The sequence below is a fragment of the Triturus cristatus genome, chromosome 2_2 (genome assembly GCF_964204655.1).
Source record: "Triturus cristatus chromosome 2_2, aTriCri1.1, whole genome shotgun sequence".
Lineage (NCBI taxonomy): Eukaryota > Metazoa > Chordata > Amphibia > Caudata > Salamandridae > Triturus > Triturus cristatus.
This window is the reverse complement of record NC_140582.1, coordinates 315,640,296-315,657,164: the sequence shown is the minus strand read 5'-3', so window position 1 is coordinate 315,657,164 and position 16,869 is coordinate 315,640,296. Positions and strand designations below refer to the sequence as shown.

Genomic DNA, 16,869 nt, shown 5'->3' with positions numbered 1-16,869 from the left:
CACCCAGACTGGATGGGTTACTCGTGGAGTTACACTGTCAGGAACTTAGAGTTAATCAGTTCTCTGAGAAAGAGTCCATGTAGGAAGTGTAGGGTCGTGGTAAAACCTTCTTGTGTAAATCTGTGGTATTGATTTGGAGGGACAAACACATTCCAAGATGGCCGCCAAGTGTCCCGTAGTATCTCTATATTTAGTTGACAGTAGGCACGAAGTCTCTCGAGACTCGAGAATTCAAGGCTCGTGCTTGCGCATTCCACTGCGCACTTCAGTTTGCCTCGGTGATCGGTGAAGAGAAGTTCGTTTTTGAGACACTCTTCAAAATAATTCCATAGGGAAGAGGGTAACCTTAGTTAATCCCCAGTTAGTACCAAGACTTTGGGAATAGCGATTCCCGTTTGCCCTAGTCTGGATTATTCCCCTGTTACACAGAGACTACCGAAGAAGCATTTGTGTGTGAATTCCTACGAAGAACTGAACTCGACGAAGCAGCATCAGTTCAGCGTCGAAGCCTTCTTGCTACCGCCCTCTGTAGAGCTCCGGTAGGCTTACCGTCGAGCGCCGGAGAGCGGGAACTCACATGAGCAAATGTACTGAATCTTCAGACAACAAGCAAGCAGATGCACACTCTTTAAGGCAACTCAGCCTTTTGCACACAAGCTTCATTTTCCCTGCCTTTCTAGCGTTCCTTCCAATTTCTGTCCTCCCTTTTCTTCCTCCCTTGTCCCCTTTGGCGCGTTTCCCCTCCTTGAAGCTGTGCACTGGAAATCGTCTGGAGTGACAAACTTTATCTACAGTGAAGTTTCCTTCAGTGAGAGAAAAGGACTCCTTCAAGAGTAGGAAAAGCTTTCACTCAGAAGAAATCATTACCAAAAACTGTGTAACTGTATAGAGTTAAATGAACTACTAGACAACACATATCAATAGGTAGGAATAAGTTCATGTTTAGTTAATTAGAGCAATAGGGGAGGTGGAAAGGTTAATTTTGGCATTGTCTCTTCTCTGTATATTAGGTTCCCTGAGCCAGAACTCATCTTGCTGACGCAACCATCAAATGAATAGAAGAGGAGCAAGTGCTCATGCTGAATCTGGAACTCAAGAAGTCCAGTTCAGCTTGAGTGTCTCTTTTCTGTTCCAATTCCCCTTTCCCCCTTCTCAGAGCAGTTGCTAAACGCAGTGTGTTCTGGAGAGTGGGCATTGGGAAAAAAGCTACGTTCTGCTCTGTGGAGATTTCGGCACCTTGACAGACACGCTCTCCTTTATAAGTCTGGAAGCACTCTTTCTTTCTCATTTTGAGCGCGGGCCGCCTTGGCCGCGCTTGTTTTAATGTGCCTTGCTTTTTTTTTCTCGTGCTTGTTCATTACTGTTGTCGTCAGTCAGGGCTTCTATTATTTAAACTACCGCCTCGGCAGCATTTGTTTTAATGTGCCTTTCTTTTTTTTCCCGAGTGGTTGTTCATTACTGTTGTCGCCAGTCAGGGCTTCTATTATTTAAACGGTGCGCAGTTCAGTGGTTTGCTTTCGTGCCTGGTGGGTGCCGTTTTATCACCGGCACTGCAAGAAAATCATAGCATCGAAGTCCCACACACTCCCCCTAACCTTCCCGACGGGACGATTCATGCTTGTCTCTCGGAAATGCGGATCAATTATTCATATTTCGGTGTACTAGCGTGTGCACACGCTGATCAGTGCGCGCTCAGCGGGGATTTGAGTAACAACTGTGCATTTGTTTAGTGTACACAGTCAATCAATCGAGTCTCAGAAGCTACAGAGGAGAGGCGGCCAGGCTAAAGATTGAAGTTTAGGATAGAGGGACATTGAGGGAGAGCTGTTGCCCATCAGTGTACGAGACAGCGTTGGGTGCGAGGGCAGCGCTCTCTGTGGTCTGAGTGCTGCAACATGGGAAGTTGCTTCTGAGCATGACTGAGGTTCCATGGCACAGCTGTTTGGGGGTCTCTGTACTTGGAGAGCAAGAGGCGCACACTTCGGGACTAAAGAGCATTATATCTTTACTTTTGTCCAACTTTGCAGGTCAGGATTGTCATGCTTCAAACCTCACACGCGAACCCCTTCCAATCAATGAGGCACATACGATTGTGTAGGTTGAACCAACCTGCTTGAAGAACCAACCCGGAAGTGGGATTTTAATGGTGGCTGCTAACCTTAAATAACAAGCATTTGCAATGCACTAGGTCTCACATTTACGTGAGTTTAAGCTATTGCCATTGTAAATGACAATGTATTTTATTTATGTTTTAAAAACCAATACCAAAATAAAAATCATAGCCATTTACAATGCCAATAGCTCAAACTTGCGTAACTGCGAGACCTATTGCATTGCAAATGCTTGTTTTTATTTTTTCTAATAAATTATTGTATACCCCGAGAAGAGTGAGAATTTATTTATGAGCTGTATCAATGAGGGTATTGGTATGCTCGGGTTTACCAACATCAAAAAGATGTCCTCTGCGTATAACATCAATGTAAATTCTCCAGCTGCCGTGGTCATTCCTGCCACTATTGTTGATGAACAGATGGCTAAGGCCAAGGGTTTTAAAGCCAGGAGAAAAATCAGTGGCGATAACGGACACCCCTGTCTCATGCACCTAGTTATCAGCATGGTTTCTTAGCTAAAGCCATTATAGTTATTATTATCATTAATTTACTTGTAAAGCGCACAATTGCCTAAAAGGGGCCCTGTGCAGAAAGGTTAGTATACAATCATTGGACCACCGTTAAATTTTTTTAATCACAGTCACATCATCATATCTTCATGAATAGATATGGTCACTCAACCCAGTCATACGCTTTTTCGCGCGACAAGAGTTAATACCTTTTCATCTTTTATTTGTATAATTTGACAAAGTAAATGCATTGAAGATTGATAACTGTTCTGGGAGGAGCACTGCTGATGAATCTGCCCTGATTTTGATGAATTAATAAAAAGGGTAACACTTTATTGAGTCTTGTAGCCAATATTTTGATAACTAATTTAAATTCTTGGCGAAGGAAGCACGTCTCTATGCCCACTCAGTAGATTCCTGACAAGAGTGGCATGTATGCATTTGTGTACTTTCATAAAAATTCAAATGGAAAGCTGTCCTCTCCAGGGGGTTACCTGTCGCCATTGCCTTTATCAACTTTTCCTCTTCTTCTTCTGTTAGTTCTAGATCCAGTTTTTCACTAAATTGTCTTTAAAGTGTCGGAATCTCTATTTTATTCATAAAGGTTTCTTCACCAGAGAACGCTTCTGGGCAGTTAGTGGTATACAAATTTGTGTAAAAACATACAAATTTATTTACGGCGGCTATAGAATGTGACAGTGTTGTACTAGCAGCGTTATCAATGTCTGGAATAATCGGGGTGTGTGTGGGTGTGCGCATTTTTTCTTTCTTTTTTTACGGTGATGGCTTTGTGTTTGAGGTGAATGGTGGCACCTTCATAAAATCGATTAATTACCTTTTATTTTTAAGTACAAAGAGCACATTTACTGTCCCATTAACAACATGCTGATGGCTGCTTTTACAAGGCATATGTTCATATCAATCAATTAAGATACTTATAAAGCGCACTACATACCCGTGAGGGTCTCAAGGTGCTCGGGGGGGGGGGGAGGGGGTGCTGCTACTGATTGAAGAGCCAGGTCTTGAGGAGTCTTCTGAAGGCCAGTAGGTCTTGTGTCTGCCGTAGGTTGGTGGGGAGGGTGTTCCAGGTCTTGGCGGCGAGGTGGGAGAAGGATCTGCCACTGGCGGTCGTTCTTCAGATGCGGGGGACTGGCGAGGGCGAGGTCGGCGGAGCAGAGCTGGCGGGCGGGGGTGTAGTAGCTGAGGCATCTGTTGAGGTATGCTGGGCCGGTGTTGTGGAGAGCTTTGTGTGCGTGGATGAGGAGCTTGAAGGTTATCCTCTGGTTGACGGGGAGCCAGTGCAGGTCTCTCAGGTAAGGTGTGATGTGGCTGTGGCGGGGGATGTCGAGGATCAGCATGCTGAGGCGTTCTCGATGCGTTGCAGTCGTCCCAGGAGCTTGGCCGACGTTCCTGCGTAGAGGGCGTTTCCGTAGTCCAGTCTGCTGGTGACGAGGGCCTGGGTGATTGTTCTTCGAGTTTCGGTGGGGATCCACTTAAAGATCCTGCGGAGCATTCGGAGGGTGTTGAAGCAGGATGAGGAGATGGCGTTGACCTGTTTAGTCATGGAGAGGGTGGAGTCGAGGATGACCCCTAGGTTGCGTGCGTGCGTGGTCGGTGGGTGTTGGGGTTGTTCCCAGTGCGGTCGGCCACCAGGAGTCATCCCAGGTCGAAGGGGTGTTTCCGAGGATGAGGACCTCCGTCTTGTCCGAGTTCAGCTTCAGTCGGCTGTTCCTCATCCATTCAGCAACGGCCTTCATGCCTTCATGGAGGTTGGTTTTGGCGGTGTGAGGGTCTTTGGTGAGAGGGAGGATCAGCTGAGTGTCGTCCGCGTAGGAGAAGGTGTTGAGGTTGTGCTGTCGGGCGACGTGGGCGAGGGGTGCCATGTAGATGTTGAACAGCGTCGGGCTGAGGGTGGAGCCCTGGGGTACGTCGCAGATGATCTCGGTGGCCCTGGAGCGGAAGGGGGGGAGGCGGACGCTCTGGGTTCTGCTGGAGAGGAAGGACGTGGTCCAATCCAGGGCCTTCTCTTGGATTCCGGCGGCATGGAGGCGCGTGCATAGTGTGTTGTGGCAGACCGTGTCGAAGGCAGCTGACAGGTCCAGGAGGATGAGGGCCGCTGTTTCTCCGTTGTCAAGCAGGGACCTGATGTCATCAGTGGCGGCAATGAGGGCGGTTTCGGTGCTGTGGTTGCTGCGGAACCCGGACTGGGATGGGTCCAGGATGCTGTTCTCCTCAAGGTAGCGGGTCATTTGTTTGTTGCGATTTTCTTGGTGACCTTCGCCGGGAGCAGGGAGATGGGTCGGAAGTTCTTGAGGTCCTTGGGGTCTGTCTTGGGTTTCTTGAGTAAGACGTTGATCTCGGTGTGCCTCCAGCTTTCCGGGAAGGCTGCTGTCTCGAAGGAGATGTTGATTACTTTCCGGAGATGGGGTGCGATGGCTGTGCATGCCTTGTTCTAGCGGTGATCCGGAGTGGATGGTGTTCATGATCTTGCTGGTGTCTTCGTCGTTGATGCTGGTCCAGGAGAGCAGGCGGTTGGTGTGGGTGGTGGTCGTGGGGGGCGGTGGTTGTCAGGCCGGTCGTGGCGTTGAAGCTGTCGTGGATGTCGGCGATCTTGCGGTGGCTGAAGGTGGCCAGCGAGTCGCAGAGGTCTTGCAAGGGTGGGATGTCGTTGGTGTTGGAGCTGGAGAGTTCTTTCACGATGTTGAAGAGCTCTTTGCTGTTGTGTGCGTTGTTATCTAGGCAGTCTTTGAATGAGGCCCTCTTGGCGGTTCTGATGAGTTGATGGTGCCTGCGTGTGGCGTTCTTGTGGGCTGCGTGGCTGTCCAGTGTTCGTTCATAGAGCCAGTTCTTCTCCAGTTTTCGGCATGTTCGTTTGGAGGCCTGGAGGTCTTCGGTGAACCAGGTGGCTTTCTTGCTGGTGTGGCTGTTGGAGGGTGTCTTGAGTGGAGCGAGGGTGTTGGCGCAGTTGTCGATCCATTGTCTGAGGTTGTGGGCGGCAGTGTTTGGGTCGGTGGAGTCGGCGGGTGGGTTTTGGGCGAGGGTGGTGGTTAGCTGATCTTCGGTGACTTTGCTCCAGCCGCGTCGAGGCATCTGTTGGGTGCGGTGGTGCGTGGTGGGCTTCCTGAAGGTGAAGTGGATGCAGTGGTGGTCGGTCCAGTGGGGTTCGGTGGTGTGGTTGAAGGTGACGTGGGGGCTTGTGGTGAAGATGGGGTCGAGCATGTGGCCGGTGGCGTGGTTGGGTGTTGTCACGAGCTGTCTGAGTCCAAGGTTGGCGAGCTTGTCGATCAGGGTGTTGGTGTTGTTGTTGTTCTCGAGGTGGAAGTTCAGGTCCCCGAGGAGGATGTAGTCCGTGGATACGAGGGCGTGTGTGTTGATGAAGTCGGCGATGGAGTCGCTGAACTGCGGTCGGGGTCCGGGGGGTCTATAGACGAGGGTTCCTCTGAGGGTGGTGTTGGGGTCGATTTGGAAGTGATGTGTTTGGCTGTGCTGAGGGTGTCTTCGGTGTTAGTCGAGACTCTGAGGGTGTTCCTGTGGACGATGGCGATTCCTCCTCCAACGCCGTTGGTACGGTCCCTGCGGGTGATCTTGTAGCCTTCTGGGATGGCTATGGCGATGTCGGGAGCAGAGGTGGGGTTCAGCCAGGTCTCCGTCAGGAAGGCGACGTCTGGGGAGGTAGAGTCGAGAAGGTCCCAGAGTTCGACGGCGTGTTTGCGGGTGGAGCGGGTGTTGAGAAGAATGCATCTGAGGTAGTTGGGTTCTTTGGTTGGTGGTTTGGTGGGCCGGATGCTGGTGAAGCTGCAGTTCCGGCAGGTGAAGGGTCCTTGGGTGCGCTTCGGGGTGGCCTGGTAGCAGGTGTGTTCTCGTCTGGGGTTGAGTGCGTGGAGGGTGCTGGCATCGTAGCGGAGTCGGGCGTTGTAGTGTACGCGGGGGCCAGGGGTTCTGGCGCGGTCCAGGCGCGGACGGGCGCAGACGGGCTTGCCTTAGGCGCGCCAACGGCGCGGCCGCACAGCGGCCGCCATAAGAAGGGGAGGTGGGTGGGAGGAGCAGCTGGGAGGGGGGAAGGACGAATGGGTGAGCGGGGGGGGCGGGGCCGCAGGGGACGCAGCGGCGGGGAAAGTGGCACAGAGTGGCAAGCTGGGAGAAACGGTCACAGAAGCGGAAAATACACTACAATAAGGGCGGTCACAGAAGCAAATGGGGCACAATACAAGATACAATACAGATGTAAGCCTGGAATGACGAGAGGGCGAGCGGGGGGGCGGGCCGCAGGGGAAGCAGCGTCAGGGAGAGTGTTAGTAGTACGCGGGAAGGACGTCACAAAATAAAGGCACAGAATACAATGGAAGACGGTCACAGGCAGACGGGGCACAATGCAAGTACAATACAGAGCAAGTCTAGAGCAGGGGGGGGTGGGGCCGCAGGGGAAGCAGCGGCGGGGAGAGTGGCAGTAGCACGCGGGAAAGACGGTCACAAAATACAGGCACAGAATACAATAGAAGACGGTCACAAGCAGAAGGGGCACAATGTAAGTACAATATAGAGCAAGTCTAGGGCAGGAAAGGAAACCTATGGCCTACCACTGCCCACCATGGATGAGGCGCAGGTGGTAGCCTGCGGGTGGAGGCGGGTCTCGATTTCCCTCAGCGGCAGCGGCAGCTAGGCAGATACACGGGCAGAGACACGGGCACAGTCAGGTGGGGCTGCGCAGCGTGGGGGGCGACCTCCCTGCAGACAGGGTCAAGGGTCACTTTTATGTGTTGTTTGAATGCAACTGAAACATTGTCCTACCTGTATTTTTCCTATGAGACTGATTTTATGAGATTGTTTTCTTTTTCCCTTGAGATTGTGTTTCCTATTAGAATGTTTTAGATTTTATTGTCTGGCCTTGAAATATCGTAACTGTTTCACCAGCCCCATGTTACCAAAAAGCAGCACTATAATAAAAAACATACATAGAAGGGCGTTCAGTCAGCTCCCAGCATCCCTAGGTCTTTTCAAGTATGAGTCACATTTTGCTTCCATCCACAACAATTTACAGCCTGGGACACTGTGTCAGACCTGTTCATCCACAACCTGTTTTGCCCTGTGAGTTTCCTCAGCACCTGCGCACAGCCACCTGAAAAGGAGTGTACTTCAGAGCCAGGGCTTGTGTGCCTGGTCTTCTGGGCCACTCCTTTATTTATACATTTTTTATATGTTTGCAGATTTTTCTCCAAAATTGCAAATGTTTGCAAATACATAAACAAAGAATTTCTGTCTTGCTGAGGCCAGGCCTATAGACTTTACCAGTGCTTGTTTCCAAAACCGATCTGTTGAAACTGTCTTGTTCAGCTACTACAGAGCAAGGGAATGCAACTTTGTGTGCTGACAAAGCCTTTGTTCCCTGCCCTCAGGCTTGCCGCGGGGAGAAGCATGACGAGCCAGTCATTGAGGGCGACGCAGTTGACAGCGGGATAGAGCCGCAGAATGAAATCCAAGTCGACGCAGCTGCCGTGTACACATTGCCAGCTGGAGCAGATTTTCTCATGTGTTACTCTGTGGCTGAAGGTACAAACACAATTTTACATGTATATATTAGCAGTTATATAGCACAAATCTAGCTATGGAGCAGCGGAACTCTGTGTATTACTTGTGAAAATGGGAAATGAGCTACAAGATTATGTACATCTGGTGGGGATTACGCAAATAAAAATCATACATTACATACATATATACACAAATGTAAAAGAACCTCTTAAAGACTTGGGGCCTGATGTTACAAACTTCCATTCACAAAAAGTGGTCCCAAATAGCGCACAAAATATTTGTGAAGGGAAGAGCGTTTTGCAAACTGACGTAAGTACTAATAGGTTGGTTCCAAATAACAGAGGACCTACCTCATCAATATTCAGGAGGTAGGTCGCAAATTGTGACTCACTATGATTTGGATGCAATCACAGAGATTGTCACCTGCTGGGGTCAGCAGATCACCAAGTCTGTGTTTGTATTTCAATAAAGTAAACTTTTTTTTAATGTGGCCTGCATTTAAAAAGAAACATTTTTTTTTTTTATGTGACAGTTTGGGAGTTTATCCCTGGGAATATTTAGATGGGACACCCTAAACATGTACTTCCAAATAGCGATTAGTTATACTTTTCTGAACCCATTTTGTAATTCTGTAACCTGTTACGAAGTGGCGATTTGGGTTTAGTACATTAAAAACAGGCCATTTTGCATAGGTAAACCCAATGATTTTGTGAATCTCAGGCTTTGCAACTAGAACATGGCTTTGTACATGTGGTATTTGATAAATATGCTTTCATTATATCAGCATGCACATGGTGCACAACAAAAGTTTTTAAACACTGCAATGTGCATTTTTCTACACTCGCTTTTCATGAACTAGGAGTGTCATAAAATTCCTGCTGAGATTATTACACCATCATTTAGGAAAAGTATACCTGCCAGGTGAGCAGCTCTTTCCATATAAGCAAGTATATCTTTGTACAGACAACCTGAATTTGGAAAGCAGGATTTACCATAAAGAAGGGGAGAAGCATATTTTAATGCTAATAGGTGAAAAAGTTAACAATTTGGGCCCTTCTTCAGGAAAAAGCTAAAGTGTTACATTTGTAGGTAATTAATTTCAGCAAGAGGGTGGTGGGGGCAGTGTTTAGCTGACCTCTGATAGAGGATGATGTCACAAATCTATTAATGAACTGTTCCTAACGTATTACACAACACTTTATTAGAGTAGGCTGCAGGGCGCAAATGAGGGACTGACCGAGTTTTTGGCTGAGGTACGGTTACCACGTCTTGAGGAAGTTCAGGGGGAGCTACTAGGGCAGGGAATCACGGAGGGAGAAATACGAAGTGCGATAAAACACATGGCGTGTAAAAAAAATGCAGGGGTAGACGGATTGCCTATAGAAGTTTACGCGGCATATGGGGACGTGTTGGTCCCAAAGCTCCGGGTGATCTATCATGAGGCCAGGGAGGTGGGATGTTTGCCGAGCTCTACCCGAGAGGCCATTATTATTCCGCTGTTGAAGCCAGGGAAAGACTCAGAGTCACTGGCGGCTTATCGCCCGTTGTCAATGTTGACGACGGACTATAAGGTTTTAAGTAGGATCCTTACGTCCCGGCTGCTGCCCCACATGACACACTTGGTTCATGGCGACCAGGCGGGCTTTATACCAAAGAGGACCACAGCCACCAATGTGAGGCGTCTTTTGCGTATCCTGGGAGAACGCCACGGTGAAACACCGGATGCAGCGGTTCTCTCGGTGGATATAGAGAAGGCGTTCGATAGTTTAGAATGGCCCTACCTGTCCCGAGCTCTTCAGGCATTTGGGCTTGGGAAATCCTTCATAGAGTGGACGGAGCTACTATATAGATCTGTGACAGCACGAGTACGCACAGGAGGGATGATATCCTCTGTTTGCCCGATTGGTCGGGGCACGCGACAGGGATGTCCGCTCCCGCCCTTGTTTGCCCTGGCCATTGAGCCTTTGGCAGCTCATGCCCGACTGGGGACCTATTATACAGGTTTGTATTTGAGGGGAGATGTTCAGTTTATTTCTTTGTATGCTGATGATTTATTGATGTTCCTAGGGAACATAGCGACAGAGTTAGAAGGTGCGAGACATTTGCTTCGGGTATTTGGAAACTTCTTGGGGTTGAAGGTGAATTGGGCAAAGACATGCCTTTTCCCCGTAGCCCCGGATACGAAGGACCCACCCCAGTCGCTAGGGAACCTAGATGTTTGCCTTATCTTGGCACTAACATTTATCTTACCCCATACGATTTATTGGAGGGCAATCTGGGCAGGGCCGTGCGCGGCCTCTGGGGTATTCTGGAGTGCTCTGCCCCTATCGGTGGCGGGGCGGGTGGCGCTCCTGAAGATGGTAGCGCTGCCACGTTTGCTATACTTTTTTCGGACCTTACCGATTTGGGTCCCGGGATCTGTATTCCGGCAGCTCCGATCCATGACTTGCGGATTCTTGTGGGGGTCTGGCAGGAGGCGAGTAGCACTGTCTACAATGATAAGGCCAAGAGCAGACGGGGGCATGGCAGTCCCAGATTTTGAGTGGTATTATCTAGCGGCGCAGCTGCAGTGGCTCACACAAGCGGTGGCAAGAGAGTTCCGGGGGCCGGATGGCCCAGAGGGCCGCTGGATACCGCGGTATATCCTATCCTTTATAGTTTTGCAAAAGAAGATGCGGCTTGAGCTACTAACGACTGAGGAGCGGACGATGAGGCTGTGCTGGAACCGAAGTCAGCGTAGGGCCGGTTTCACTCGTCCGTATGCCCTGGAGATACCACTGGGGATGTGTACTGCACTCCCTCATGGAGGGGATTGGACAGCGCTGGCAAACTGGGAGGCCCTGGGACTACAGGTGCTGGGGGATTTATATGAGAATGAGACCTTGTTGTCCTTCCAGAGCTTACAACATAGGTATGAGCTTCCAAGGGGGGATTACCTGTTGCATTCAGCGCTTGTTGCCGCAATCCAACGCTATTGGAGGACAGGTTTGTCGGAACCACGAACCTCCATGGCGGGCCAATATGTAGTGATGGCAGCGGGGACTTATAAAGCTATAACTTGTTTATACCGTCGAATGCTAACAGAGAACTTAGAGCCATTGAGTGTACTGCAGGGGAAATGGGAGGCGGAACTGGGTAGGGAGATCCCTGAGAGGACGTGGGCCCAACTGGTTGAGAGAGCATGGAAGTGCACGAGAAATGCCCGGTTTCAATTAATACAAGTTTATGTCCTGCACAGAGCTTATCTAACACCTGAGAAGCTCAATCGATATTATGAGGCGGCAGCCGCTCGGTGCCCGCGCTGTGACCTGGACGGAGCGGACTTCCTTCATATGATGTGGGGGTGCCCAAAGTTAGGGACATATTGGAAGGAAGTGTTAGACAACTTGAATACTATTACTGATAGGAAGGTGGAGCTGGACCCGGGTACTTGCCCGCTTCATTGGTTTCTGCACACTGCCAGAACAAAAGTGACTAGTAAATTTATAGATTTGGGGCTGGAATTGGCTAAATGGGAGCTAACTATGCACTGGAAATCACGCCAGGGTCCTAAGGTGGGGAGATGGAGGGCAGAATTGATTAAATGGGCAAAAAGCGAGGGCATACTTAGATTGAGGCAGGCTGCACGTGTGAATAGCGATAAAGCATACGAGAGCAAGGGCGTGGGAGGCCCTAGTGGAAGCACTTCAGTCACCGGACACAAACTCAGAGGAGGATATCCCTAGGGAGGAGATGGGGAGCCTTGGACTACGTGATTGAATAGATTGACGAACTGGCTCTGGGCTCAGTATGACAGTTATTGTGTAGGCCATTACCTCCCCCGGTGCAATACTACCCCAACTGTAACGAAGATACACAGGAGTTATTTTTGTTCTTTTCCTTTTTTTTTTTTCTTTCTTTCTTGCAACTGATTGTACTGTAAACACCTCACGGCGCACTGGTAGATAAGGAGGGAGGGGGGAGGGTGGGAAAGTTGGGAAGAGTAGCATGCATTATAACCCATTATTTGATTAATTGTATTATTGATGATACATCTGATGCTGCTGATTGTTAGTTTTTGTGTTTGATTTGGAAATATAATAAACGCATTTAAAACATTTTTTTAAAAATGATGTCACAAATCTATTGTACTAATGTACCTAATCACTCACTTTTATGTCACCCAAACTGGGGGTTCCGTAACCCAGTAGGTCGGCAAAATTGACTCTGCCGTTGGACACAAAACTTTTAAAGTAGACCACAACTGACAGACATGCACACAATATGGAGCTGAACGCCAAGTTGTAAAACTGATAACATGCTCATGCTTATACGGAATTCAAAGCCAATACGAAGTTTTCTATTGTCATGTGTTTGTTATTAAGAATCCCTTATACTACTCATTGCAGTGACGATTTAAAGCTTGTAATGCTTATGTGTTTGCTCATAGGTCAGTTGCACATAAAAGTGCTCACTTAAGATGTTGGTCTGGCGCTTGTTGATCTGTGTCTTTGCTGTATTTATGGTTGTGCTTACCTGTTATAAAGGTAAGAGTCAAAAGCAAGAAATTAGTTAACACGAAGATCGAGTGCTCTACAAAAATTGGACATTTACATAAAACAAATATTCAAACTGACACACCTCCCTCATAGTCCCAAGGCTGTGAGGCACGGTAGGATCTGGCCAGGGCCGTTTCTAGGTGTGTTGCCGCCCTAGGCGAGAATTGAAAAATGCTGCCTCCTTCCTTTTTTCTCCTAATTTGCTCAATTTTTTCTCAGTTTGATTTCAAATTACATTTTTTCCCCCCTTTTGCCGCCCTAGGCGGCTGCCTAGTCCTGCCTAATGGTAGAAACGGCCCTGGATCTGGCTAAGTGGTGTAGTCAAAGAGTTCTGGGTGGTTGTGATTTTTCCGGATAAACATTAGGGGGGGGCATTGGCGGGTGCAAAAGTATCCGTGCTGACACTCATTCTGTTCAATACCATCATCAATAACATTGCTGAGGGTTTAGCTGGGAAATCATTTATCTTTGACGTTGACACTATCTGTTTAAAAAGGTAATATTTACAGTGGAAAAATAAAAGATTTAAGAGAACTCTAATTATCAAATAAAGCAAGGGACCACACTAGATGCAACACAGAGAAGAGCTAAAGAGATGGGCTAAGGATTGCACCAGAAATCCTACTGGGGAAAGGCAGGATTTAAATTGTGTCTTCTGAAATAGAGAAAGGGACGGAAAGATAGGATAGAGGTCTCTAAATAGCCCAGGAGCATTAATACAGGACAGGCAATGAGCATATTTGAGCTGAGTATTCATTGCAGTGCGGTGGATCATGAGAGACAGTTTGTGGTGGATGCCTCAGGACTAAGACAGCTTCACAGAAGAAAATGGTAAGTATGACGCCTCCTTCCAGCAGGAGTAGAGCAGGCAACATTACTATCATATTTAGAAAAAGGCCTTGTGGAGCTACGAGGATTTGATAGTAAAGGAGGAAGTCAGTGATTGGAATGAAGTAGAGTTTCAAAGGAAATAGGCAGACTTTCCTATCGAACTGCACAGTGGTTATTTACTGAGGGATGGATAGACGTTTGTGTGGCACTGTGAAATGTTGCACTGCACCCTTGGACTTTTAGAAGCTAGTGCACTGGCCTACCCCCCCACTCCCTCGACTTACCTTTAACCAGTCCTTTGACTGATCACTGTCCTTGAAGGCCTAGCTCTAGCTCCTCTAGGCAACTACCTTGTTTCTTCAGTCTCTCTATTTCACTCACAGTCTTGCCTTGTTTCTCTCTGTACGACCTTTCTCACTCTTTCCTCTGCTGTCTTTTGCTTGCCACCTCTGTTCTTCACACTTCTCAATCACGCAGTGCCTCTATTTTGTCTGCTGTTACCCATTTTTCATTCACTTTTGTGCCTCTGTATTGTTTGCTTTTGTAATTTTCTTCCTGCTTTTGTACCCATGTTTTGTTAACTTTTGCTTGTTTCTCATTCCCTCGTTCCTCTGTTTTGTCTGCTTCTGCCCATTCTTGTGCTTTTGTTCCATCTGCTTTCACCCCTTGTGCCACTGTTTCTGCCCTATCTCGTTCTCCTGCTGTGTTCCTTCCTGTGCTCCCTTCTTGCCCTGTCTGCTGATCCTCCCTGCTCCTTACCTGCTACTTGTGCCCTCACTCTCTTCCTGCTCTCCTGCCAGCTGCCTTCTCCTCAGCCCCACCCCACACACTCCTCCCCACTCCCAGGAACTACTTAATGGTGGCCGCAGTGCGGAACGCTTAAGGAGTGCCAAAGGCAAGCCCATCTGCGCCTGTCCATGACTGGATCGTGCCAAGTGCCAGAAAATCTGATCCTCCCCTGACCCATCACTACCTGCACACCCTCTACCCCTGCTGCCACTCAACACTTCTGCTGCACCACACAACACATAGGAAGCCTTCACCTGCACCTCTTGCCGCTTCCCCTGCCCCACCCCACCCACAGCTCCAGCACCGACTAAGAACACATCAGCAACGTCCAACACCTTACCTACCCGAACACCAGCCCACAAACACTCACCCGTTCCCCACACACCAATATCATGCATGCTCCATAACACCTCACTCAGCAAACACACAACGGAGATCTGGAACCTGCTGGATGCAGCTGCTGTTCCAGACACCCTGTTCCTCATGGAAACAAGGCTGACCGCAGCATTGAGACATTGTCGCAACCATTCCCGCTGGATCATCAGTGAAGACCGCCAACACAGACCCAGAAGAGATGTCATCATCTTCAAGGACACCTTCAGTTGCAACACCTACGCAGAATGTGGAACCTACCGCTCGACACATCCTGGACCCTGTATTCACATTCTTTAACATCCCTGTCAACACGTCCACATTAGTTAACTGGACTGACCATGGCATGGTCAGTTTCACAATCAGCATCCATCATCTCAGAAGAATCTGCACAACAGGCCTACACTACACTGGAGCAAACTAGCTGAGGTTGATTGGACTTCTGCTCTCCACAAGAGCCAACCGGAGCATACGAGCCACCTAGCACATGTCATCGACAAGTTCAACAAATGGATCACCACCTGCGCCAACACCCTGGCCTTCCAGAAATGAAACTACGTAGCAAAAACAAGAACACAGGCCTGCTTGTACACCGATCTCAGAATGACCAAAAGACCCAGCAAACAACAAGAACAGGTGTGGAAAAAACAAGCCAGGGAGAAGTAGAAAAAGACATATTTAAATCCACCCTGAGACGGTTCCACCAGCGAGTCCGTAAAACCAAGAGGAAGACTCTGGCCAGACACATCAATTCCAGCTCCAACAGCAGCAGAGAAATCATCACCTATGTTCAAGGATTTCACTACACCCACAGCAGCTGCTAGCAACATCAACTCATCTCAAGAACTGTACTTTTCTGCAGCAAGATCACACCATATACAGCAACTTTGCCCCACAAGCGGATCCTTGAACCTTGCCGGAAGCCTCCTGGTGACAGACAAAGGCAACAAAATAACCTTAAAGAAAAGTATAAGTACAGAGGAAACAACAGCAGTCTTGAAGACCATACACTCTGAGGCCTCGCTGAATCCTTACCCCCATCACGTCATCAAAAAAGGATAAACCCCCATCAACAAGGCCCTCACACCCATCCTCAACTCCTCCATCAACACAGCCAACTTTCTAGAATCCTGGAAGCATGCTTCCTTCAACACCCTCCTGAGGAAGCCCTCCAGCTACTGACCAATATCCATTATTCTGTACCCAGCCAAGGTCCTGGAGAAAGCCATTATTAGACACCTCTTGGCCCACCTCGCCAACAACCAGCTTCTCAATGCCACCCAGTCAGGTTTCAGATCAAACCACAGCTCTGAGACCACCCTCGTTGCAGCTACATACGACCTCCAGATGATCCTAGTCAGAGGGGAAACTACAGCCCTCATCCTTTTAGACCTTTCTGCAGCATTCAACACCATCTCTCATCCCATTCTGAACAGACAACTCCATGACACGGGCATTCAAAAACACGTCCTCCAGTGGATCTGCACGTTTGTCACTGGAAGAACTCAAACCGTCATCATACTACCATATTCCTCAGAAGCACGGGAACTCATTTGCTGAGACCTACAGGGCTCTGTACTCCGTTCCACCCCCTACAACATATGCATGACACCGCTGGCAAACATCATTCAGGCTCACAATGTCATCATCCTTACCTACGCAGATGACACACAAATGATACTGTCCCTCTCGGACAAAACACCCAGCACCAGGAACAAGTTCACTGCATGCATGACCGAAGAAACCACTTGTATGAAGTCCAACTGTCTTTAGTTGAACACAGGCCAGACCGAAGTGGTGATTTTCAGGAGGGACGTTTTGTTGTGGGACTCCACTTACTAGTCAACTGATTTTGGACATGTTCCCATGCCTAGCACGCAAGTGAGCAACCTCAGCATAATTATTGATAGCAAACTGGACATGTCTGCGCCCATTAACGCAGTTGCACCGTCCTGTTTTCACACCCTGAAGATGCTGAAGAAGATTTTCAAGTGTCTACCGAACAGCTCCAAGGAAATGGTCACTCAAGCCCTCCTCACCAGCAGACTGGACTACAGGAACACCTTATACACAGGAATACCCAAAAAACTCACAAAAAGATTCCAGACCGTCCCAAGTCTATCAGGGTGACTAATCCTCAATGTCCCATGCCAGGCCCACATCACACCTCATCTAAGAGATCTCCACTGGTTC

At 48.7% G+C, this 16,869-nt stretch overlaps 1 protein-coding gene across 1 annotated transcript in view; it reads left to right on the top strand.

Moving 5' to 3' along the window:
• The window catches only part of LOC146862181 (caspase-6-like), a 126,748-nt gene that overhangs the window by 108,270 nt on the left and 1,609 nt on the right, over window positions 1-16,869 (top strand). The window contains exon 7 of the mRNA XM_085641370.1: window positions 8,014-8,167. Coding sequence (XP_085497496.1) covers window positions 8,014-8,167 — 154 coding nt within the window. The remainder of the gene's footprint in view (window positions 1-8,013; window positions 8,168-16,869) is intronic.